Source organism: Stigmatopora nigra, chromosome 6, assembly GCF_051989575.1.
Source record: "Stigmatopora nigra isolate UIUO_SnigA chromosome 6, RoL_Snig_1.1, whole genome shotgun sequence".
In the NCBI taxonomy this organism is placed as follows: domain Eukaryota; kingdom Metazoa; phylum Chordata; class Actinopteri; order Syngnathiformes; family Syngnathidae; genus Stigmatopora; species Stigmatopora nigra.
In genome coordinates this window covers 10191417-10219121 of record NC_135513.1, presented here as the reverse complement: position 1 = coordinate 10219121, position 27705 = coordinate 10191417, and the positions used below count along the sequence as shown (strand labels likewise).

General features: G+C 39.7%; 1 protein-coding gene across 1 annotated transcript in view; it reads right to left on the bottom strand.

Annotated features, from left to right (window-relative positions):
• xylt1 (xylosyltransferase I) overlaps window positions 1-27022 on the bottom strand; it is a 42095-nt gene extending 15073 nt beyond the window's left edge. Inside the window, exons 1-4 of the mRNA XM_077719485.1 lie at window positions 26605-27022; window positions 5456-6005; window positions 1856-2028; window positions 963-1165 (exon numbers count right to left, since the gene is read on the bottom strand). Of these exons, the coding sequence (XP_077575611.1) occupies window positions 963-1165; window positions 1856-2028; window positions 5456-6005; window positions 26605-26892 (1214 nt within the window). The 5' untranslated portion in view covers window positions 26893-27022. The remainder of the gene's footprint in view (window positions 1-962; window positions 1166-1855; window positions 2029-5455; window positions 6006-26604) is intronic.
• Window positions 27023-27705: the final 683 nt, after the last annotated feature.

Sequence of the window (27705 nt, the reverse complement as noted above, 5' to 3'; positions counted from 1 at the left end):
TTTCTGTATGTCATTTCTGTATCTCAATTCCCTCTATTTTTGTCATCAATCGTTTCATTTCCCAACAGATGGGTCTTCAAATTTTCTCTGTCAGCTATGTTTCCAACTCTATCACCCACATGCAAATGAGATGCAAAATACGAGCAAAACATTGCCTTGGCAGACTCGCAAATGCATTTAATCGATGCAAACATGTGTGATCAGATTTTTAAAAAAACTCAAACATAGTGGAGAAACATTAATAGCATGTCAACAACACTCAAGAACATGCTGAGAGATTCATGATTTTTTTCCCCCAATTTCATGACTGTAGTTTAGCAAACATTGGATCTTACTTTGCTTTATATATGTCTAAATTCAACTAGTGGACATCTGTTAGTGGAGATATCTCTCCCTTAATAGAAGCTTTTTAATCAGTGCCTGTATGTCTTCTTTAGAAATGCAGCAGAACCTCAACTCCCAGAAGGTCAATAAACTGATATACGAGAAGTTTCACTGAGAATCCTCCCCAAGTCTACTTTCATGACATCATGTCCATTTCACATGGGCTTTGTGGCTTTTAAATGTCAACAAGAGCCCTCAATAAATAAACACTTTTAAAACTGAAATGTTTTTTTTGGAGCATCCATTGAACCGCAGGCAGCAGGAGTCAATATATATTGACCAAGGCCAATTAAATTATAATAAGGCCACCATGTTACTCTTTGAAAGGTGAACACGCAAGGAATCAAAGACTTACAGTTTGAAAGGAATGTGTTTGAGTAGCAGATGTTTTACTTGATTGATCTGTTTGGTTTGTAGTGAATGGGGTGTCTCTTTGTTCAAAGCTCACATTTAACCACAAGAGCCCAGACCAGTGGAAATTGGATTCTCGCTGACGGATTGAGAGATCTCAAACTGTCGTGTCACAGCTTTAAGAAATGCTCACATATGCATTTTAACTCCGGTTAAGTCTCTCTTACCTGATGGGATAGTCAGCAGCACTGAGATTGATAAAAAAATCCCAATTCCAATCCTTCATGGACAACAGGTCAGCCATACTTTGAAGATACATGGTCAAGAGACTAGCGCCGCCCCAGATAGTGGCCATGCGCCATGGTGTCACCTTAATGTTGGGATACTGAGCAGCTAAGGCCTTAACCTGCCGATGAAGGTAGTTGGAGCGCTGGAAAAGAAAAAATATTTCAACAAACATTGTTGGCACCAATTCAATAAAATTTAGAGAAAATCTTTGTACCCTCAACTAGCCTCAACTTTTTTTAGTTCGCATTGAAAATATAGGTACGGAAATGAAAAAGGTTTGTAAGAAATGTTGCCACTAACAAAATCAAATGACCTTTTTTGATCAACTTCAATGAAATCTTACTCGGATGACTGTGTGCATATGTCAGCGTTTGTTGATATGTCCTATCATATTGTAATTGGAGCATCTTCCCAGAATCAACTAAATCAGGGAAGATCTATTGACAACAAAGAATAGCAACTGCAAAGCAGTAGCTGATGATGGGAAAAATGCACCAGTGATCAAGTTTCAATAGTTATTTGCAATACAGCCACTGAAGAGTTTTAAAATGCTTAACATTTGAAGGTCAATGAATTTATGCATGTCAAGTGGTATGCTAAAAAAAGGATTATAGTAAGGATATTGGTATTTTTTCATTGATTTGGTATCAGTAATTTAAAAATGACTTAGGCCATTATACAATTAGGTTCTTGATAGGAGAGAAGACAAAAACCTATCATATTGAACAATCATAGCATGTCGCTTGCTGCATCCACATCTGAACAGAATAATAAAAACTGGGATAGTTACTTGGAATTCTGCAATGTAGTTCTCATGTTAAATGGAGCTCACCTGATCGACATGTATGTAATAGTAATGAGATATGTGGTAGATTGTTTTGAGGAGACGCTGAAACTGACGAGAGGCGCGTCCATGGACCACCAGGACAAATGCTATTCGCACTGGATTTGATGGAAAGTTTTCAGCAGAATCCTCTTCCCACTGGACATTAGCATTGGCTTTTCCTATAACAGCAACAAAAACAAGAAGTATAAAATCATTGCCATTTTTTATCAAAATGTTACAAATGGCCATGTAGAAAAGTTAAGCTTTAAAAATGTTAATCAGCTATTATGGTTGAAAAGGAAATACTTTGGAAGGATTCTGTAAATGGAATATTAAATAAATCGAACTCAACGAGAATGTTTTGGATCACTAGAGGTAAGAGTGTGAGCAATTACCACATCAATAAATATTCGTTCATACACATTAGTCTCTTGGTGTTAGATACTGATTTTAAATGAGAATTTGCACTGCACAGGTATTTCCATGAGGATCTTTTAAAAACTGACACCAACACGAAGCATCTGCCTTATCAGCATATCAGAGAGAACCTATTTGAAAAGGTCACACGGTGAAGCCTTGAGCTTTCTTCTGGTTTATAGTCAGAATACATCATATTTTGACAATGTTCCATGGTTCTCTCAGGTATGAGTCATAAAAAGCAAAATGAAGTCATTTTAAACAAATGACCAAAAGATGAAAAGAAAGTCAGTCTTTCTAGTCACTATCAAGGTCATCAAGAATTGTATTAAAGAGCTTCCATTATGTCATGTTGTGCTTATCTCCTCTTGCATTATCATCCACATCCTCATCCTCATTTCATCCACCTCCACATCCTCATCCACATCCGCATCCTCATCCTCATCCTCATCCTCATCCTCATCCTCAATCTCATCATCATCTATCTGCGATGGTCAGGGTGCCACATAACTCTTTTTGTCATTTAACTTTTCGTTACAAAGCAATTATTCAGGGATTTCTTCCAATGTTGGTCCGTTGAATCCTCTGTCGTCCTTAGTTATTTTTCTCTTTGAGATCCAAGTTTTTTATTATTTTTCATCACAGCCCCCTAACCGTTCTCCCCTAATGCTGATAGAAACGTGTGGTACAGGCTATGACGCAAATCTTCGTTGACAGATATGGATAGATTAAACATTTATTAAACACATTTTTACAGCATTGGAAAACATTAAGAATGTTCATTTCATGTTTGTTTGTCTACAAAAACCATGTTAGAAGCAAAAATATATTTATCTCCCCAGCTTTTTCCTCAAATAAAAAAAAAGCTACACTTCACCATCAGGCGTACAATGGATTGACTACTCAGCTATTAAAACAAATGCACACAACCGGTTCATGTGACATGTTTAGTTACAATGTCAAGTCTTGAGGAGATTAATGACAACAATTTAGGACTTTGGTTCCCTGGAGCCAGTTGATGATGAAGACGGAAAAGGAATACAGAAGCTGTTTATTAGTGATGTTTTCCTAAATGCCCCTTTGACTCGGTGTCTGAATTAAAAGCCTTGTCATGACCCAGATTTCAGGACAAGTATCAAAGCGAAAAAGAATGGCATAACATGTCTTCAATATTTAACACATCTAAATTTAGAGAGGTGAACTGGAGAAGACACTGTCCAGAGATGGCTCTGGTTACCAAGCTGATTAGAACTATCATTATGTCTGACCCTCCCAATTACTTGTTTCTTGCACTTCATTCTACTTCAACGATCCCGGGAGGGAAATATTTGTCGTTTATCTTCGACTGCATGTTAATTACTGGCTGCAGAAAAGGTTCACTGGTTTGCTTCACACATGGATAATTGGGCCAGTTGTTTTACAAAGGATCCTGAATGTGCGCCATCTGAGATAGCTGAACTAATGAGCAATGCTGTGTGTGAGCTTCATTTGTGCTGTCACTTTACTTAGGCGTGTCTGGTTAAGTTTTGTATTTTGACCGAGAACAAAATAGACAAGAGAGAAAGACTCTTAAACTGAAGTGGGTTCATCATTCTTCCTAAAGCCATAAGTCTTTTAAACCGTAATGCTCTCATTAGCTCTTACACTTCTCCAGTCTTTAATTATCTTACATAACAACGGTTTGAGATGATAATGAGTGGTAGGAATACATTTATATCTAGATCTTCGTCAGTTAATAATATTCATTCATTTTCATTTATCCTCACAATGGTCGCGGGGGTGCTGCAGCGTATCCGAGCTAATAACTACGACCATTGTACCTTTCCGAAGTTTTATGGAATTTAGTTTTGTATTTATATGATGTTGATATTGTGAATGATAATGTAGCAACTTGTAGATGTTATGTCTCACTGTTTTGCAATGTGAAAATGACTGCTGTGGAAAAAGTCAGGCTAAAATAGAACAGACATTTAATATGAAGATACAGCTTTTAACTAAAAGGTTTGAGCTATAAAACATTTTGTCTTTGTAGCTGCTTTATTTTATATTTGTATAAACAAATGACCAGATCAATGTTATTAGGCCTAATCTTCACTAAAATGTTGAGTGCTGCAGGCACAAATGACAATCCACAGAAAAAAAAAGTTATTTACCAAGGTCTGCTTCCTCCTATAAAATTGAAAGTCTTTCCTTTTGAATCGCTACGTTAACAAAAACTCGGATGGAGCCGTTCAGTCAGGACACACATACACACCAAACACAAAGTTACTATGAACAAAATCCGATTTTGTCTTACTCATGCTACTCTACAAAGGCCCTACACAGCCCTGGAGTGTCACTACCCAAACATATGATTAGCTAAATTACCATATGGTAGACAAAGAGATTAAACACATTTCTCCAGCACTCACTGATGCAAACATCAGATCTAACACAATTACTAATCCAGCCAATGCCTCAAGGACCCACACTGATCAAATCAAATTTGACAATTTTGTGCTAACAAGGTTACAACTTGGGATGGATGGGAATAGAAAAGGAAGCGATAACACATTGGCAGGCAGCCGGCAGTGAGGACAGTAAGACAGACAAGTGATTTATTTTAGCTGCGGCGTTGTTATTGGGACAGCCACCAGGGGAAAGGCTTTTTCTATTTCCTGGGGTCTTTGATCGCACCGTCAGTTTTAATGGGGGGGTAACTGGTAAGCCATTATGTGAGACAGAATTTTGCAAAGACTAAGGACACCCTTGCTCCTGGGAAGAGGAGTGTACAAAAGTTGCTATGTCACTATGCCTTCCTTTTGTCTCCAAGGAGACCAAAGGCCACCTGACATGATGCTGTGTTTAGTCCGATGACATCTGTCCAAACATAGTGGCAAATGCTCGCTTATGACAGCACGCTCACATACATGTGTTGTGATTGAGACCAAATAGCACCAGTACATTTTGATGAGGATTGCCATAACATTGAAAATCGATAACATTTAGTGCATAATTTGACCTACGGATGATGGCTGTTTTATGTGTATAATGCACGTTTGAGGTGATGCCATTCGGTTTCTCTTGGTAGAATAACCGTGCTGTAAGAACTGTAAGGACGATGCGCTAACCACTCAGCCGCTGGGCCTCCCTCCTTGCGAGGATAAGAAGTGCGGAAATTGAATGAATGAATATATGTTATAAACTCACCCTCTAAGGGACAGTAGCGGTTGACCTTTTCAGGCATTAGTTGGCCCTCCTTGTGTCTACAGTAGACTTCGGCGATCTGCTGCCTACAGTCCTTGCTCTTTGCCCTGGACAGAGCTGAGATGGCTTCCTTGCCACTGATTTCACACTTGGGTGGCTGGTCATAGGTCACCTCCAGGGGCGCTATAGTTGCCTGCCTTTTGTTCGGATGGTGATGCCTGTGTTGGGACTGGTGTGAAGGACGATGCCGCGGCGCTCCTGCGACCGCACCTTGACCTTGTGTGTTGTTAGCGACTGCCAGTGATTGTTGGCTTAAAGGTAGAACTTCGTTAGAGCTGCGAACCAGGTTGGGGGAGTGTTGCTGGCCATGAGCCTTCTCCTGCAGTTGCTCTCGCTGCTGCTTCCTACCTGTCGCTCCAGCGGTTTGACGATGTGGTTGAGAGCGTGCACCAAAGTTACTGTTGTCTATGTTATCAAAGTCTTTTGGCACTGAGTTCTCATTGTTGCTATCCACTCTGTTTTTCTCTTTCGGCCGATGGGAGTAGTATCCGTCCTGCGGAGAAGGGAGGTAAAAGAAAGAGAAGGATGTTTCTTAAATACGTAGCATTAATGTCAGGCAAGTGAATACTTTGAAGGAAAATAAAACACAAGATCACAAGCCAGTGAGCATGCTCCCTGTCATATTTTGGTCTAACAATCAATGTGGCATGTTTGAGTGGGCAAAAATGTACTGAACTGTGTGGCATGAAATTAACTACTGAGGTATTGAGTGGGTGGACTACAAGGTGCAACTTCATTGGAGGTGATACTGGGTTGTGAGGGCTCTGTCGCTTCGTACCATCATCAGATTAACCTGGTTTCAATTAAATTCACTCTCAAATGGCCACAGCTCACCGTAAACAGATTACCCCAAGGGGATAAAGGGCGCAGAGTATGACTGTGAGTTGTGTGGGTGTTAATGCTTGAGAATGCGTGTGCATGCATGTGTGCAGATCCGTTCACTTGGAACAACAAAATAAGGAAACTGCATCGTGACATGTGGCAAGAAAGGCTGTGTGTCATGTGAATGTGTGTGCAAAGGAAGGAAGAAACAATTTGTCTATCTAGTTGAACAACCTGAAAAAGGAGGCGGGGCAGTGGAAGGTGCAAAAAAAATGGTACCAGGAATCAGAGGAGCACTAACACCAGGGTTTTGTTTGGCGCCCAGAAAATGTGGACTGTTGCCTGCATTATGTGTTGCCATGCATCAAATGGAAAATAAAGGGAGGTGCCTGTCAAGTCTAATTTGTGCGCATATAAGCCGAACCCTGGATTCAGTCTTATATACGGCGAATGCGGCGTGTATGAGAGAAAATATTGGGGCAAGGATTGATTGAAGGGAAAGTTTTCTTACTTGCTGAATATGTTGGGAAGGCCAATCAAGAATTGCCTGGCATTTCAATGTTCACACAAACATGCAATACTAAGGAATGAGGAAATAGCAAAAACGGGTAAACATTGATACTATCCATCACTGGTGGGCACATTTAGAGAAAGGAAGAGAGTTCCGGGCTCCCTTCCAGAAGTGTTTTTGTCCATTTCTCACATACACAGCCGACTGGTAGTTCTGACTTTTCCTTATATCCTATCCCGAAGGGGAAAATATTTCACCTGTCCTTTTTCTATCTTTCTATTTCCACTTTTCTTTTTGGTTCACTCAATCTTCTATGTGACTGAGGTAAAAGAACATGTCTCTCTGCCCACACCTTTCTTTCTCTACCCCTATTCACCGCAACATCCCTTGCTCTCAGGGAGGGAAGATATTTTCTGTCCTTCTCCCTCCTCCTGAATGCTCTCATTTTTCCTCGTCCAGAATACTGTCTTTTTCTTCTCAGAAAATGGAAGGTAGAACTAAATCCATTTAACCACACCCACCCAGCAAGCTCCTACTGCCGAGACAACCACAATAGCCATAACATATTGTAAAGTTCATTAAGAAATGCATTTCACCACCCCATGCATATTAGTGAATACACAGGAGTTGGCTTCATCCTGGCCTGGACCTGCCTGCCATATGGCTAACGAGCTCAGATTAATTACCTAGAGTTAATCTCTGAGCAAGATGCGGAGTCTTGTATGACACTGGGGGCTGATACACAAACACACTTACTTCACAGCTGTTCCTCCATTACAGGACAGTGCATAGATAATTGAAAAACAAACAAACAAAAAATACTTCAGCTTGGGGTGATGTGTACTCACTTGGTGTTTGCTTAACATTTACAAATGATGGAAAAAGCTAAGAGTATAAATATGAGTCATGGAGCCATTCTGTGTTGAAAGAGAAAAACACTGAGGGTCAGTGAACATTTCCAATGTTAATGCGACCTTTGTTTTTCAAAAGCTCTCTTCCAATCGAAGTCTTATGGAGACTAAAAGAGGCGAAATAATGGTCACATGTGACTAGCGCACATGTATGACTGGCAGTGGCTCGGAATGACCCGTCACAGGTATGCACACAATCCTCTTATGTGCTCTGAAACAAGAGGTCAAAAGAGACCTTTAAAGATTGTGAAAATGTAGAATACCACTATATATTTACTGCAATTGTACGAGTGCCACACGTCTGGTTATGTTCTTTAAAATGATACAAAGACCAAGCTGTGTGCATTCACCAAGACCCAGGGCAAAGGTGAGTTCACATACTGATGTTGAATTTCCTATTGCCACTGGGATAGTCCGTGTGAATAAATACAGGGTACAACATCTGCATGTACAAATTTCCACAAAGCAAGGACCGACATCACGTCCAATCCTAAACAGTAACATGGTTATACAGATGAACGTTATACATAAAATTATAAGCATCTACCACGAGCCTTACGTCTGACTAGCGACCAGTCTTGGGTGTACAAAGACATTACGACCTAAGTCAGCTGGAATAGCCCCTTTTCGAGGATACGCGGTACAGAAGACGAATGAATGGGCATCTACTATACATGTTTTATAAATAGATAGTGTTGTTCAAACACAAATGCAGGAAAGATCTTTAGTTTTGCATAATATTTCTAATTAATATCGCCTATGACTTAAAATGAATAATAATCCCTCCACAAGTGATCAAGAAATTAAATTGTTCTCAAATTTTTTTTGAAGCAACAATTATGGACCTGTCAAACCATCATGGTAAGCTTGGTCATGCTAATGGTTGTAAAGTAAGAAACTCACATTGAGTTGGATTGCCAAAACACACTGTTAGACTTCCAAAAAGGGGAGAGGTTTTCATCAGAGAGGAGTCACGTCAGGAGTCACGTGACAGTGAAAAACCTAATAATCTAACACACATGCACACACCCTTGTCCGTGAATAACCTCCTAAACTGTGCAGCACCAGTTTTGAATGGAGCCCATCAGGCGATTGCTAAGCCATATCTCACTAAGGCATGAAAAATCTGTACCATCCCTTATCTTGCACTTCCCTGTTCAGCCATGAAATGACACCCTTCTTTAATCAATTGTGAATCATGAAATTTTGCACAAGAGACCCCCTTTCTTTGCCTTTGACAGTGATTGAACTGCACAGCCATGCAATTCCATTCACTACAGCGACGAGAAGAAAAGAGTGGGGGTGGTGTCACTTTGCCTACATTCGTGAGAGAGGACAAGATGAAGGCAATTTCCCTGTGGCACCATACATCCTCACTTTAGTGCCACCGCTATAATCAGGCAGCATGGTTATGAAGTGTAGAAAGATTATATACAATTAAACAGTGCTGGGTTGTTTACGTGTGTGCTGCACACGATTAAAACATTCCTAAAAGGAACCAGAAAAGAACAGATGTGAAGTATGGCCATAAAGAAATTGGGCTGGATGTGACAAGTGCAGGAGGGTGACGAGGCCATGATAAATAGTAGTAACAGTAGAGCTATAGATAAAGGCAGTGCAGAGGAGATGGGAGAGTTTAGGGGTGGGACGGGAAGGCCTCCCCCTTTTGTTCTTTTGTGTTGCATGAATGGGCTGGTGGGAACAACATCTGAATGCATGAAGTTCAGCGGTGAGTGTATTTAAGGACCATTGCTGGTATTGTAGGATTCTCTTCCGAATCTGCTTTGTGACATTACAGTGACCCTACTGTGTCCCTCACCCAAAGGTCACAATCTCTCAGTTATGATGTTATTTCCAGATGTATTTTCTTTTTTTAAAGAATCATATCAAAAAAGTATTTTTTTTTGGATTGCTCTGCTGCAATTAATAGCAAGCTTGGAGTGTACTCTTCAGTTTGAGAATCCTTGAAGTACTGTGTGTTCAGCCAAGATATCTATTTATCTAATGCTATCTTTTTTTACATTCTCTCTTCATCTAAGTTTTTTCAACTTGGTTCCATTTTATCTTATTCTGAAATTGTGACTGGAGCAACACTTTGAAAGAGCAGATCTCTGTCTGAGTAGAAAAAAAACCCTTCCCCTGCCATGCCTCAAAATTTAATGACTCTTTCTCCTGTCATCATTACACGTACCTTGCAAATTCTAGTTCAATAGGCTAATCCATTATCAAGTTGTAGTGAAATTCCACTTGCGACCTCGGTGACCATTGACCTGTCATCACCTCTTCAATTTTATATTACAAATATAGCTTGCCAGTTTATAATAATTCCATTAATTGATCTTGAGTTATCTTAAACACAAACATTCAGAAAAACAACAAACACACAGACATATTGCCAGAAAGACAAACCTATTGAAACAAATACATAACTGCCTTTAGGAGACCTCCGATCAATCCACAATGCCAGCCTTATTCTAACCTAATCCCAATCACCACCTTGTACTGCTGACCAGTTCATTTTATAACTATGTCGAAATTGGGGTTCTGGTTCAAATCCAGATTGGTCCACCTGTGTGGAGTTTGCATGTTCTTCCCTGCGTGGGTTTTTGCCGGGTACTCTGGTTTCCCCACCCCATGAACAAAGTCAGGTGGGCTAGGCTCCAGCACCCCCCCCACCCTAGTTAGTTAGAAAACGAATGAATGAATGTCTTTCAGGTGTCACTGATGTATTAATGCATAATGCATTACAGTCCAACAGAGGTGCCTATGGCCTCCAATGATTCCTTTCACAGTTTTTTAATCACTTGTTGTTAGCCAGAGATAAATGTTTCATGTCCCGTAACAAATGTGTAGCTTGTTGAAAGAATTGTTGTTGTCTGTGCTCAAGGTGCAAATTGGTCGATTCACCCAAAAATATGAATCAAAGATAAAATAATTTAAAATGAACGATGGCCTCCCAGCTCCCATTACTGGCTAACAAGGAACCTTCAGGCAACAATATGTAGGCAATTAGTAATTAGTCATTACTGAGAGTGAGGAAAAAATGAAAACAGGTTCCAGGGATCAATGCATATACATAATTGGAAAATACCTATCAAATGGTGATTAACTTTCCAAAACAATCCTACATCAGAACAGCATGGACTACCACCAAATTCCAATCAAATATTTAACCAGTGCATCAAAAGCTGTTTGTTAGCTGCAGGATGGCTGGATCTGCCCACCGTTTTCTACATATTGCAGCACAATGTAGTCTAATTACTAAGTTGATCTCCCCTCATTCCAGCCTTGAAGCGTATCTTAATATTCCTTAATTACGTGACTGGCAAAGTATAGGAACTGGTGTCTGGTGGTGAGGCACAGCAGCAAGAGGGAGAGACAAGACAAAAAAAAAAATCCCTTGACAATTCATGTCTGTCATTTGTCCTCATAGAGCAGAGAAAAGAAAGGCCCTTAAACACCACTTCCTGGTCTACAAACTGGCATTTAAATGCACGGTACAGCAATTATGTAGTACTATCCACACATCGGAAGATTGCCTGGAGCTGCTCCTTGACTTTTTATTCTGCTTCACCAAATTATATGTCCACAATTTGGGCTGAGGAGTCATTTGCTGTTCTCCCCTTACAAAAATAAGCACAACATGTCCAAGAGTGAAAAAGAGCAAAGATGCACTTAAAGAGTAAAATCTTGCACACCGCAGAAACAGACACACACACAAACACTATCTCTTCCCGCCATTCTTGCTTGCCTTAAACGTGCTGTGCAAACTCACTAAAGGCTAACTCTTGGAGAAAAGCTCCAATTTGTAAACAATTTAGCTTTTTAATGGAGAAAATAATGTCATTGCTAACACTGAGTCCCTTTCGATGTGATGCAAAAAAGCAAAATAACAACTGGTTCTGTGATTTACCTATCATTTAATTGCACTGTCCAATTATTTGTGTGCTTCGTGGTTTGATGTGATTTGTCTGCTGTATGTATGTCTGTGCATGTACTCACTAGTGGATTCTTTCTTGAGGACAAATGTCTGTGTGTATGTGTTGGAGTGTGTGTCTGCAGTCTCCAAAACACACTAGTGCCAAAGCTTAGCTGATAGGCTAATTAAGCTCACCACAGGGAATAAATGTTTCCACTCTGACTGCCATTTGTCACACCTGGCATGGAAATGTCACAAGGAAAGGAAAAAAAACTTGTGTACATGCGCAAACAATGTTTAAACAGCAAGAAGTCAAAGAGTTTCTCCGAACCATAATGTAAAGGAGGGGGAAATGAAGAGAGGAAAGCTGCATTTGAGATGGAGAAAAAATGAAAAGGTTCTTTATGCCAGAAAAATAAAACGATACGATTAAAATTCCTTTTTCCCAGGCTTCAGACTTTTATTTCTTGTATTAACAGGAATTAAAGTGGCATTCCGATTCCAGGCTGGTTGATATAATACTTTGTCCTTTTTCCTTGGCACTGTTGCTTTACCCCCACACTGGGCACCAACTGGAGCATGAGCTGCCCCATAACTCCGATAAATCTCAGCTTTGCCAGCATGTGTGGGTGTCAATTGTTTCTCTCTGAGATGGAATGCAGTATGTAAATGGATTCTGATGAATCTGCATTTTTCTTTTGTTTTCATATTGAATAGGTATATGAAATTATATTCTCGGACATCAGTACATTATTATTGACAGGAGGATACAATTACTTTTCCTGCAAATTATATTTACTTTTCCTGAAAGAAAAAAAAGATAAACAACGCTGGTTTCATTCGCTACTCATGGTTGCTTTGACATCCACATGCCTCATTGTCACTACAGCAGTCATCCATCTCTTCTGCCTTTAGATGCCATGTTTGTTCTGACCTACTTCTCTTTTCAACAAAATCACACACCAAAATGTGTATGCTACATCACACTGAGGTCCAAATGTTCATTATGGGGCATGACAGTTTCTTTCAGTGGAGTGATGCATGGCAGCCATTGTAGTACTATCACGAAACAGAAACCGTATCAACCTTTCCCAAAATTAACAATTAATTTGAATCAGTGGCCAGCCGATCGCAGTGCACAAGGAGACGGACAACCATTCACTCTCATACTTTTATGGGCAATTTAGATTGTCCAATCGGAGTACAGGTGGACCGACCTGGATTTGAACTCAGAACCAAGAGCTGTGAGGCGGACGAGCTAACCACTCGTGACCCACCACTGTATGAAAGTGTCAATTGATATTACACCAGATTTCTATATTGGATAAATATGTTTAATGTGGAAAGATCTTACAGGTAAGAATAATCGAATGGATGCTGATTTTTTTTTTGTACTCATTGTACGGACATTGAAATAGAGGGAGGCTAATTGCCACGTACAAATAAGTCAGTAAAGGCAAAATTAAGGATGCTTCACCAAAAAACAAATTCCATGCACCAATTCTAAGTCGAATCAAAGATCCTGTCTTTGAAATAGCCTGGCACCTGGCTTACTAAAAGTTGCCCTCTCAGCCAGTCCCCTCACTTGTCTGTCAACATTTCACCTCATCCTCTTTAAGTAACGTCAGGTATAATGCGGTGTGCAGCTGGGCCAACTTTTATCTCCTCTCATTCTCATTCCCCTCCTATTCCCTGAACTGTGTGGACAATCGACATGTCGATGTCATTTGTACTAATACACTCTACAAGCAGTCTGACAGGGCACTTATATTGTTGTATCGCCCAACACAGCAGAAATATGTCAGTCCCATATGGAGCTTCCCTACAGGTGTAATGGATATGGGACAGCAGGTGAAAATCTGGAAGCATGCTGTTAATAGACTGGTTGCTTTCCAAGTGATTCAAAACAGGAGGTTGTGACATTAAGCTGCTTACATTCAAAAGTGGGGAGATTTTATTGAAGATATATATATATATATATATATATATATATATATATATATATATATATATATATATATATATATATATATATATATATATATATATATATATATATATATATATATATATATATATATATATATATATATATATATATATATATATATATATATAGTTTTTGTTGGATGCCATTAGATTATGCCAATATGGTGATCAGTGAGCATGTACTGCAATAGGTAACAATTAGGAGTAGTTCCTTTAAAATACCAATCCTTTAAAATATATATATATATATATATATATATATATATATATATATATATATATATATATATATATATATATATATATATATATATATATATATATATATATATATATATATATATATATATATATATATATATATATATATATATATATATATATATATATATATATATATATATATATAGTTTTTGTTGGATGCCATTAGATTATGCCAATATGGTGATCAGTGAGCATGTACTGCAATAGGTAACAATTAGGAGTAGTTCCTTTAAAATACCAAGCAAAAATGAAAAAAGGCCCACGAATCAGACAGTAGTAGTTTGTGCCGTTTAATCTTGCCTCTTCTGGCTCAGCCTAACTGACATTTCCTTAATTCATTCCTCTAAGGATTCCGGCATTTTAATTAGAGCACTCCAAATCTACTCCCACACAGATTTATTTTGAAAACTTTTTTTTACTCGACATATTTTACTTTTGCCTCCTTCGTCTTGCCTTTTTTTGTCCCGCTCAGCAGGTTATCTTGAAAATGCTGTACAGTGGTTTCACAAACAAATATTGCTGCGGCCTACGTTAATGCGGTGTATAGTAGAGGTAAACAATCTAGTGATTGGCCCGAGGAGAAGAATGCAAACTCCACACAGGTGGATGTGACCTGGATTTGAACCCAGAACCCCAGAGCTTTGAGGCTGATGTGCTAACCACTCGCTCCAGCGGGACGCCCGAGTGTTGATCTCAAGCCCATCAAACAATTTACTTGGTGTTTAGACAAATACTTGCATTGACAAACATCATTTTGCAGCAATTCCTAAACTCTAGGTGATATGTTATCCTAGCAAACAGTGTCAGAGACATTTCTGTGTTGCCTAACTGCCACAAATCAGTGTTTTACCACAAATGACTACAATACTTCTTTGTTGACTCTGTAATAATACATGGGAATGAATAAGACTAAGACTGCATAACTACAAGGCCAAATCATTACTAATCCATGACCTTCTGCAAAAGATAAGCAGGAAAAAGTTGGCTTATCATCCTTACTCTCCATTGAGGGTTAACAAGGCTGAGCTACAGTCTTGTAGTCTCGTGCTTCAGGGTTTGCTTAATCGTCTCTCTGCAACTGCAAGATCATGCTTTGGGATTGCATTGAGGAGCAATTCCGTCAGATGAGTATGGTAATTATGTGGTTATCCTTAGCGAGTGGTGAAGACTGGGTGATTATATTGGTGGAGCTGATAATTTTGGTATTGGCCAACATTGTGACAAACTGACCAAAAAAAATCTTGAGTAAACCACACTGCCGCTGCGAGGGAAGTGAGGCAGACAAAAACTTCTCTGTTTGCTGGAGGGTGTGAGGCAATGAGGAGGAGTACCTCACCCAAAGCTGAGGTCACATTGTGAAGGTAAAGAGTGCTTTGTGTAATTGGGTTTGAATGTGTCATTGCGTGCTACAAGATGCCAGAGCAAACTGTATAATGAAGGCCAACATTTTGAATTTATGACATGTCAATTTAGTCACAGTGCAACATGGTATGAATGGAACAGAATCACTACTTATCATTGAACACTCTATATTGCCCTCTAGGTATGAGTGTGACTGTGAATGGCGATCCAAACCTTGCCATTTTAACTGTGCAAACGCAGTTTCACCTGACTTTATGGTAAAATGTATCTCTATCATTGATCGTTTACAGTATGTTTTGCTCGCTGACGTATTTACATCATCAACGATGTCGACTAGTTGGGACAACTCTACTTAGACAAGCTCCATTATACAATTAAACTTGGATCTATAGTGCAGCTTGTAGAGCTGGAAACACATCTAAAATTTAAACAACATCTGGAAAGCACATGCACTTGAGGTTTTATTGCAACGGGGGAACTTGGTTTTTTAGCTGTTTAAAGCTCCTGTTTAATATACGTACATAGTTATATAGTTTGTCATGTTCACGCTGTTACTGTTAAGGGTTCAAGTTTTACAGTTTTGCTTTCTTTAGCTTGCTATCATTTATTTTCCATACCGCTTATTCACACAAGGGTAACGGGGTGCTGGATCCTATCCCAGCCAACCACAGGCAGTGGACACCCCAAATTGGTTGCCAGCCAATCACAGTGTACAATGAAACGGACAACCACTCACACTGACAATCACACCGCCACCGAGTGGTAATTGAACCCAGACTGCCCGCAGTGAAGTCCAGCAGAAGAACCACGCAACAACCGCTTTCCTTTCTGCCAGGAAATGCATGGAATATATTGAGCTTAACATATTAATAGAAAATGGAATACGAAAAATGAAAGAAAAGGACTTCATTTTATGGCAATGAGCCTTACGCTCATTAATCTTCATTTCTGCCAGTGGACATAATACCAGTGTAAATACTGTCCTGTCTCTTTGATTATTTCCCTCACCTTGGAACAACTCCTACCAGCAAAATACTTACTAACTCATTAGGCTGACTCTCTATTGGTGCTTAACTGCACTCATTTGTGTCTTTTAGGCAAATAGACTGAGTGCTAAGTAAGCAGTCGTGTCTTGCCTGATTTATAATTGCTCTCACCAAATCTCTTTAGCAGTTTCAGCAAGACGATTATATCTGCATAGTGTGCACAGCGCAGGCATATGTTTAAAAGACACAACATTAACATCACCACAAGCACAGTAAATTCCATCCACGCAGATTGCAACCAAGATGTCTTGTTCCTAAAGGAGTGTTGTAGGACCAGCTTGCTTGTTCATGACAAAGACATATTCATCCACATTGAGTAAACTAAGCGTTCAACAAAATATTTAATAGGCCAAAGCTAAACAGATTTCCCTCGCAGCAGTTAAGTGGAATCCTGAGAACAAAGAGAGTAGTCAGAACCCCTGACTGGCCGCTAAAAAAAGAGAAGCAGTGTTCTTTGTCTAGGGTCACACACAGACACACGTGCCAGTCTGCAGGCTTGAAATCTAATCTGACACACATTTACTTTCTCTTAAATTCTGTCCCTGTTTACATCTCAGTAAGAGTTTCTTAAAATCAGTTAAAATGTACTTCTATTTTTTCTTCTATTTGTGTTTTTCTTCTACCCACCTTACCATTTACAGGGCCTCATATTCTCTTACATGCATAACATGAGGCACCTTAAGTGGGACAAAGGTAATGATGATTCAATGGGCTCGTGACTGACAGTTGCCCTGGAAAATAATATTTTTAAATCGCCATTGAAGCAGCAGAGCACAAAGTTATTTTATATATTCACTTAGTGCCAAAACCTACGAGACCCCTCGGTCCTTGGCTGTGCTTTTACTCCTGCTCTCCTCAAACAGATTGAAACTGATACACTCATGAAGACCTTTAATATTTGCATGCGTACCCCTGAGAATATTGTGGAAAATGGATCGTACACTTCATGAGAGCTATCAAAGAGCTTTCAATGTGACAGGAAAATAACTTTGAGATAATTTCATTCAAATAAGCAATATTTACATTTTGATTTTGTAAACTGCACTTCAGCACCTTTGCATGTGTGTTTTTGGAATGTGGGAGTAAGTTGGAGTACCCAGAGGAAACCCACACAGGCCCAGGGAGAACATGCAAACTCCACACAGGTGGACGTGATTTGGATTTGAACCCAGGACCCCAGAGCAGTGAGGGCGACGCACTAACCACCGGGCCGACATGAAAGGAGTTTTTTACTGGTATATGTAGAGGCACTAAAAGACAACATCAAACAAGCCACTACAACAAGACTACATTTATGTTTTCATTTTTAATAGAAAATAAGTACATGCAGGCATGGAAGCCTAAATATATACAGTAAACAGCCACTAGTACCTTTGTGATATAACCACCAGTCTGTGGCGATGACTCTTAAAATGTATAAAAAGTAGTATTCTATCTTCTCACCATGTAAGTTATATTTCTTGTTGTAAACAAAATAGTTTTACATTCATTATCACAATTACCGCCTTGCCCACCCTTATCTGTATTTGGTTTTCCCGCATCCTCTAATTTCAATGTACCTTTGAGGCATGGTGTCTTTCGAATTGGAAGGCAAATGTAACGGATGATTGCAGTCAGACAGGCTGCTACTGAGGAAGCAGACACAGAAAAGAGAAAAAAGGAGAAAATTGAAATGAAATAAACAGAACAAGAGCAATTGAGGAGAGAGAATCGAGCAGGTCAATCCAAGCGGGGATGTGTGACTGTGTATGCAGAGCATTGCTAATGTGCTGGCATGATGATGATGGCGACAACAATGCCGTTGATGATTCACCGCTGCTAAGAAATCAGCGAAGAGAACATATTAATATTATCATGAAGCTCAATTACAGTGCAATTTCCCCCTAGCAGAGATAACCCCTGCAGGGCTCCTCGTTGAAGATGATTTAGGAGGCCTGTAGCGTCTGATACACAAGTGAGCGACACAGTGAGAAGGCTCCACTTGAGATGGGGGAGGAAGCAGACGTGAATTGCAACGATGTGAGCAGGGATGAGTGGCAGCGCACAGTTGTGAAGGGGGTGAGGAAGTGAATGCATATGTGCAAGCTTCGCCTGAAGGTGAACAAATTGAGTGCAATGAGAATGCGCCACTCATGCTGCAAACACCTGTTCTTTAATCATCATGAGCATGATACCTAGTCATGGTGCGTTAGTATGAATACTAAAAAGCTTCTTTTCAAGTGCGAGCTGTTTTATTTTATTTACTCTCTAAGTTCCCGTGTCTGTTTATAGTGAGCCAGTGGCGTGCAAAAGGTCTGATAAAGCCCGAGGCCTACAGCGAATGGGTTTACGTGAGGGACTGTTGGAGACATTTAAAGATTCTATGTGTGGTTTGTCCTAGTACATACTGTAGTGGATTGTGCACTCTCTATGTGAACACTTGATGTACTATAGTTTTGTGTATGTAAACTCAGCTTCAAACAGGATGTGCTGTGAGGGCCTAAGGCAAAGGCAGCTTGGCTGAATTGCTTCACTGATTTCATGGTTTTACAGTAGACAGAATGACCTTCACCTTAATTCTGTCATTATATGGTCAGGGTGTAATGGGTGAACTATTGATGTGCCTTGACAGGGCAATTAACGTTTTAAGCGTTTTTCTTTGAAAAATAAAACGGAAACCTAATGGAAGAATGTGAGGATTAAAGCCAAAATTAAGTATTTTCTTAAATTTTTGAAAATTTTGCGATGTCATTGTATTGCAACATTGGTATGATAAAGCGGAATAATTCTCCATTGTGGGGCGCTCATCTGGTCAAGTAATGGTTGTTGTACGCTTCAATTTTTTTAAATCTTTGCTACAGTATCATTTTGGCCAGCAGTTCAAAACGTTTATACATGCCTCGCTTAGTAAAATAAAATGAAGGACAAAACTCAAATCACTTTGATGGATCTGATGTCAAGATCATCAATGGAATGTGAAATAAAATACCTGATCTAATTGTTTTGGGTTTCTTTCCACAAAGGTTTACCTATAATGCTTAACACTAAAAGGCCTTAAAACCTAACCACGTTTCTGTGTGGATTACTCAGGATTTGAGTCAATGTTGGATTTGTAGTAGGGATGAGACATTTATCTTTTCTTTTTCTTCCCAGCACATTTTTTTTTAAATTTCATCAGCTTTTTCATCTACTTTCCCTCTATCTGCCATTCTAGCTTTTTTTCAACTACCCCCTCTGCTCTTTCTCTTAAACACATAAGAAGCTGGTACCTGTCGCTTCACCATGACATAAAGTATCATTGCCCTCGTCTCCAGATTTCAGCACTTTTTACCTTGTGTTGATTCCGTGTATGTTGTAGAGGAGAAACTAGCAAACAAGGTGGTTCATGATAACTGCCATTATTAGTGTTTATGTGGGTGTGATTATTTGTTCTTGTAACATGTGGATCAGCATGTTGCATGTTAATGCAGTCTGTTACGACTCCCCCTGGGGTATGATATACCAGAGAGTCGCAACTATCACAGCAGACAGGTTCGGTCAAAGATGAGTTCGGACAGCCGTAACACAGTCAGTGCAGAAAAGCGGGCAAGCTATAATCTATGCTTCCTCAACAACAGGCTGTCAATTGATTTCCAGTGTGATGTCGCCATTACAACACATTTATTCCAAACTGTCTAATGACCATAATTCAGGGGTGCCGAAAACAAGTTAGACACAAAAAGCAAACATTTTAAACTGTGAGAGTCACACCACCCATCTCTTCTAAATTGTCCCTAGGTACAAGGACAACCTGCAACCCTAGTGAGGATAAAGCGGTTCAGAAAATGAATTAATGAATGTATTTATTTTTCCTTTATAATTATTTTTAAAGTTAGGTATTTTCTTATGGGTTCAGACAACACAAATGGTACTTGTGCTCACTACACCTTCATTTGATGACAAGAACACAATTCACTGGGTTTATTTGGTAAATAAATACAATTGTGTGGGACATCTATCTATGCGAAAATATCCCCGCAAAAATATATGGACATTTGCAGCATTTGTGGCATAGTATACATGGATTTTTTTTCCCTTCGGTTTTGTGAAATCTGGGAAGTGTACCTTTTATAGTCACGTGCGCTCTATAGTCTGGAAATGATGGTGGTTCCTTCCTGACCTATTACTATTGGTGGAATTGAGCAAATTCAAACGACAAATCATTGAATAAGTAAGTGTCTAAATTAAGTGTGGTTGTGAATGTGAGTGGTTAATTGTGAATGTAGGTAGGTTCTGAGATTGAGAATAAATCAATCAAGTCTGGACACTCCGCCTACAAGCTCTAGTGAGCTGGGATGCTTACTACAAGGTTTCTTCAGCCCTGACACAATGCTTTATTTTTCAATCCAGTTATCAATGGTTTTAGTAATTTAGCATTGAACACATGCCAAAAGCTCACAATAGACACTAATATATGTTTGGATGAAATTTAACCACAATTGGCCAAATAAGATGACCAAAACATTTTGTGCAGCCGTATCTGCAGAAGCTAAATCAACCCGGCGAACAGACTTCAGAAAGAGGTAACTCACCCTCTGTCCTCTTTCCCCCCCCCCTCATATCTTTGTCTCTGTCTCTCGCAGGGTTGTCAGCTAATCCTCTTACCTACGGGATTATTGGCAACGCTACATATTATACAGCTTCATTCATTTTGGATTTTGTGTTATTAATGTGTTGGGGACAAAACCATCTGTAATAGCAGCAGAGGATGATGGAAGGATGGGAGCGTGATTAAAGGTGGGGGCCAAAGGGGTAATAGTTGGAGAGATGACCTCAGTTCTGGTGATTGTATCTTGATAATATGGTGTCATGCTAAGCACATACACGGCAAACACAATATATGCAAATAAAAATGGTGTTTTAAGTAAAACACTATATTTTTGTTGTATTATTGAAATGTACTGTCATTGTAATCTAACAGATTCCAACTTTAATTTGGTGGCTTGATTTTGCCATTTTACAACGGTGTGAAATAGCTCAAGTAACTGTAGTTGGCTTCAGTACAAGGCACTATTTCACCTTTTATGGAATGTTTAAATTAGTTTTTGCAGGCACTATATTCAACTGCATTTTACACAAATAAATTAAGATATATCTTTCAACCACATCATTAAGGTGAGACCTCTTAGGCTGAATTTAGTAATCTATTTCTGTAGTTGGCAAGGAGAATAGAAATTTTTGCATCAGCACGAAAGTTGTTGAAGATGTTTTAGAAATTCCTATTTGCTTGCATGCTGAATAGCAAAGTTGTGTCCTGGGAGAAAATTGAGAAAGGAAACTGAACAAATGATGACTTCATTGATGAACTGCCTGTCGCCAAATACATTATACAGCGATTATAAAACAGATGTGCCATAGAGGAGATATTGGACCTATAAGAATCTTTATGTTACATCCCACTTCAGCATCAAAAAGTGGCTGTAGAGGGATTTGACAACTAGGTGAATGACATGAAACTAGAGAAGACTCAAAGAAATATTGACAAATCATCTTTGATAGTGGGTTACACATGTGAAGGAATTTATTTGGCAATTTTCAACTACCTGAAAGAAGAAAAGCAGCCCATTTGAGATGTACAAATGTTACACTTGCACCCACCCTGTTCAATTTAATGATGTAGTAACCATGTAGCCTGTTAAACATGATGGTCATGGACCTTTGCCCTTCCTCTCATCTCCCAAGTGAGAGTCAACAAAGCTGACATGCCAGAGAAGAGTCATGCCAGTAGGTTTCCTATTGCCGCTTGAGTGTAGAATTTCTACCATCCCAACCCCAGTTGAGAAGTTGAGGGGCTAGCCACCCTTCACAAAAAGTAAGCAAAGAAGCTTAGAAAAATCCTCAGACATCTAGTATGAATACTGCACTGAAGAGGCCTATATACCACTTTCAACACCAGTGCTCCATGGGTGTTTAACAAACTAGTGTCTGTGTTTGAGGTGCTATGGATACGCAAACGTTTAGTCCGTACACAATAAATAGTGAGAAGTCTGTCTGTCGAGAGTAAAATCGGCTCCAAACTATCTTTTTAAGATGTGCTACTATGATAATGAAATGTTTCCCAAAGTATGATGGCGTCCTGTGTACAAATTACACTTCAACATCAAAGCGTCTGAAGTTTTCGAAGTGTCTCTTTCAAGTCTGAGGGGCATTCCGCTTCCCTTAGATCTGAGTATGTTTCCACTTTCACGTGAGACTGAGTGACATTTAATAAAGTAGCTCAAAGACGGAAGATGCTTTGACAGAATGATCAATGTTCTTAATGCCCATTAATTACCGGATTATTAGGATGCTTGAGCTTTATTTGTTTGCTAGTTATGGTGTAGTGCTTCACTCGCCTGACTTCGGTGTGGTCAGGCACGGGCTCAATTCCTGGTTGTGGCGGTGTGGTCGTTTGTCTCTCTGTGTGCCCTACGGCTGCAACCCTTATGAGGATGCTCGGTATGGAAGATGAACGAATGAATGAATGAAGAATTATTTGTGCCCTACCACTGACTGAAGCCTAGTTTAGGGTGCAGTCCGCCTTTCGCCCGGAGTCAGCTGGGATAGATTCCAGCACCCCGAGATTCTGACATAAGCTGTGTTGAAAATGGAGATGAAATATTTTTAATATTTATTTTTGTAACCACAGAACCACAATATGTCTTTGGCCTATGATTATGTATGGCTTGAGTCTTGTTTAAAGTAGACCTAAATTGCATCAACATTTTCTTACACGAGAGTTCCAATTTAAAAGTCAATTACCATTGCTTGAAATAGCTTAGCAATGACATATACCACTGACAGTGATTGGCACTTAAAATGAAATAGAAATACATGCAATAACCAAGGAAGCAAGTTGAGACACAGAACAACTAGCAAATGTGTGGACAGCCCAGGGAAATATGACATGAGTGTAATACCCCTTTTTCCTCCATCTGCCATGCCAAAGATTTGGAAATATTTTTTACACTGTAATGGAAATGGAAAAACTTGCAACTATGGTTATATTTCATGTTACCGTATACAATGACTAAAAGGAAACTGTTTGCAGCATGTGGACACCGACTGGAAACATCCTGACGGTAGGCAATAGCAGACAGTTAGAAAAAGCTGACAACCAGATGTGAAACCTTCTCTGCCTTCTGATAAAGTCAAATTGTTAAAAATCGAGCAAATGAACAAATTCTCATATCTTCCACTAAATATCGCCAGATTGAAATCTCAATAATTCCATTGAGGTTATGCCAATTCTTACTGTAAACCGATGCAAGGAACAACACAACAGAGGGTCTAATGATGAATTGGCAAAGGGGAACCGAACCTCAACGGTAAAAATGATGGAAAAATACTTCTCCATGAATTTTCATCACTTACCACAAAAATCTATACTAATGATGAGTAGGAATACTAGCAGTTGAAATCACATACCCAGTATATTTTTTCCATTCAGCATTTAGTTCTTGTCATAGTATGGCTCCTGGCTTATTCTACTATAGATAAGAAGTGCAGCTTTCAATTCTATGAGCCATTGTCTCTCACGAAGCATCACAGCTTATGCGTCACCCTAAAGGCATGAGAACTCAGCTTTGCCAAACCACCTTCTCTAACATTCACTTACACACGTCATCGACGATGGCAAAACAAACACAAAAAAAGAACAGCCACCATTTATATTGAGGAGATGAATGCCTCTAAGAAGCTAATTGCATGTGGCCAATGTACGTACCACAGCAATGCAAAGACATAACTTGACAGTGTGCACCCTGAATTAGCCAATTGAAAAAATATCTATTTTATGAGATAATAAACATATAATCTCTTATGAAGAAGATTAAAGACAACAGCAATACAAATATTGTGATATTCAACACCCATATGGCATCTTTTGTGTAGCTCTAATCTATACAGATTTCCCCTAATGTTATCTTTCCAAGCTGTTATACTATGTCATGATACAGAGTAAATATAGGGGAAAAGATAAATATATTTGCAATGTTTGCCAAAGAAAACAAGTGAATGTAAATCATGTACGTATCCACTATTCTATCTGGACTGGAGCCTGCCAGTTACAATTTGACTGTATACCTCGGTTTCAAAGTATCAATAGAACTGCTTGTGCTGGAATTTGAGATTGAGTTTGATTTATTTAATAAAGTGACAGTAGTACATATTAATTAACAAGTCATATTAATCAACATATATATATATATATATATATATATATATATATATATATATATATATATATATATATATATATATATATATATATATATATATATATATATAAATTTATATGAATTTTCCATTTTGTAAGCCTTATTTTGTCTGTGAATTCATGCTGACGGAACAAATGTCAAAAAATAATTACTTGCTTATCAGAGGTAATGCAATTACAAAAGTGTTCAAATACATCACCAGAGAATTTTCTGTATATATGTCATTTGTATCCTTACACAAAAAGAACACATCCTTAAACATGACTTCTTGCTGTTAAGATGCTGCATGTGGGATGCATAGTGCCACCAGAAGATGAAAATATCTCCCAGTAAAATCAGTGAAAAAGACAACAAATAACACTGTGCAAGAATTGACTCTGTGAAAAGGCCATAGTTTATCATAACCGATCACAGTTGACTACAGGTCACATGCAGTCTCCTACTAAACGGCTGGCAGTTTTATGAAGGGAAAATGCTGCGTGACTGCCAGACACAACTGCGTCCAATTTCTTTAGGGCAGCCTGATGTCTTGAGACCACGTGAAAGGGAAGTTCAATTTTCGAGGATTTAATGCCAGCCACCAGGCTGTAAAAATGAAAAACATGCTGAGTGGAAGTCCTCCTCAAACACAAAGCTGCTCACTGTGCAACCTCCAGGGCACAGGACTCAGCAAGATGAGTTAATAAATAAATATTTGGATATTTTATTAAATGTTGGTAGTTTGTAAGTTTAAATAATCTCTACATAGGTTGACATTTTTGCCTAACTTTCTGATCCTGGTGCTGCTTGAACAGGTCTCCCTAGTAATTATTGTAAGTGTTTTTCGGTTTTACTTGGATCCACAAGTGCATTTATGATGAACAATGTGGTTCAAGTTTCACAACATCTTGGCCACAAAATTGGGTCCGTCACAATCTAATTTCAGACATTGAATGGGTGCTGTATGTAATATTCTATCTTATAAAACAGATTTTTACAACATACATGTTATTGTTGTTTCAGTTTGTGAAGAACTGCACTTTTTGTGCGGTATTCTTCAAAACCTGTACATAATTATATTCACACTTACGAGAGAGAAAAATAGATGCCATCAATAAGCTTATTGAGAGGTCTCCGACAGAGTATATCAAAAGGGAGCATTACTAATTTGAATATCCATTTCTAAAGAATATTCTTGCATTTAATATCTACGTAGAGCAAGCATTTCGTTTTGGCATTGTTGAGTGGGTTATTTTGCACTCATTCATAGCAACTGAAATGATGAATAAATAGCGAAACAATACATTATTTTTACACTAAGCAATTGTGTTATCGGTCAGCCCGGCTGCTGAGTGGTTAGCGTCTCGCCCTCACAGTGGGGGACCTGGGTTCAAATTCTAGTCGGTCCACCTATGTGGAGTTTGCATGTCCACTCTGAGCCTGCGTGGGTTTTCTCTGGGGACTCTGGTTTCCTCCCACATTCCAAAGACATGCATGGTAGGCTGATTGGACACTCTAAATTACCCCTAGGTATGGGTGTCAGAGTGCATGGTTGTTTGTCTCCTTGTGCCCTGCGATGGACTGGTCACCAATCCGGGGTGTCCCCCACCTCCGCCTCACAGTAAGCTGGGATAAACTCCAGCACCCCCTGCGACCTTAGTGAGGATAAAGCGGTTTAGAAAAATGAGATGAGAGAATTTGTTATCTTTGCACATTATAAAAAAAACAAGGAAATATTTTTCATCTCATGCCGTCATTGTGCCCGGGAGTGGTCAACACCACTGAGTTCACGTTTCCTTCACTGCTTTGGTATTTGCATTTGCAGTCGGTAGTGTGGGAGTAGTGATGTGCCTCCTGTCCTCAGCATCATAGGAGCAAGGGGACCACACATGTGTGTCAGCCAGCACACTTGCTCTCATTTGCCTCATGGGCTGTCTACGTTGAACACAACAATAATAAATGTGCAGGCCCGGCTGTGTTGCTGCTTTAAGAGGGGAAAGCCTACCAAAAACAGCTGCATGAATTCACCATGACCACACGATTCGTACAATGCAGGGACATAAGATGTCTTACCGGCTGCTGTATGTGGCGAGATGCTCCTCTTTCGGGCGGCGGAAGATGCCGCCGCTGCTGCCGATGCGACCCATGCTGGGGATAGTCGCTGCCAGCGGCTTTGTTGCCCGCTACCAGGTCCCTCTTCTCCAGCGCGTTGGAGCCGATGTCTGCCCGGCTATTTTCACCGGAGTCGAGGCTGCTGAAGTTCCATACGATCAGTGTTTGCAGCAGTAGCACCGTGAGGGCTACGATGAGGGCGGATCGAGACCGGCGAGCCAGTCTGCGAGCACACAAGCCGCCGACCATCTTCGCAGCGGGCTGCACAGAGCTGGAGGAGCGGTGGTGCGTGTGCCCTGTGACTGTGCAGCGAGGTTGGAGACTGGACAGAGCTGTACGAGTCTGAGGGCTAGGTGGGGGTGGAGTGGAGTTGAGTGGGCTGGAGGAAGAGGAGCATCGACAGCAGAAGGACAGAGCCACCGTGTGGCGCAAATCGGCGTGGAGGGTCCATCGCACAACCGTCATGCCCCCGAAAATACGTCTGTCATATGGGGCAAATTCCATGCAAATTCCATGCAAATTCCATGCAAATTCCATGACTGCGTTCCAAACACTTGTCAACTATCTTTCTGTCTTTGGAAATCCCGCTCGGGTCCTGGGTTCAAATCTAGATCGGTCCACCGTGTGGGTTTTCTCCAGGTGCTCCGGTTTTCTCTCGCATTCCAAAGACATCCATGGTAGGCTGATTGGACACTCTAGATTGCCCTTCGCTATTCTTTTTAAATTACCAGTTAATGCACTGCTGTTTATCCTTTCAAAGTGCTTTGACTGTCTCACACACACACCAACATATCCAAACATAATCAACTCTAAAAGCAACAGCCAGCAAAGATATGCTCCTTGACATACTAACCTTGTGACAAGGCAGACATTCCTGACATTTTCAGAATATAAGTCATTCTTGAAAGAAAAATAAATTGTGGTAGCCCAGTGGAAAAGTGGGAAGTGCGTAGGCCTCACAGTTTTGGGGTAAAGGGTTCTATACCAGGTGGGCTCTCACTTTGTGGAGTTTGTATGCTCTCTCCAGGCTTGCTATTGTTTTCTCCATGTACTCCTTTTTCA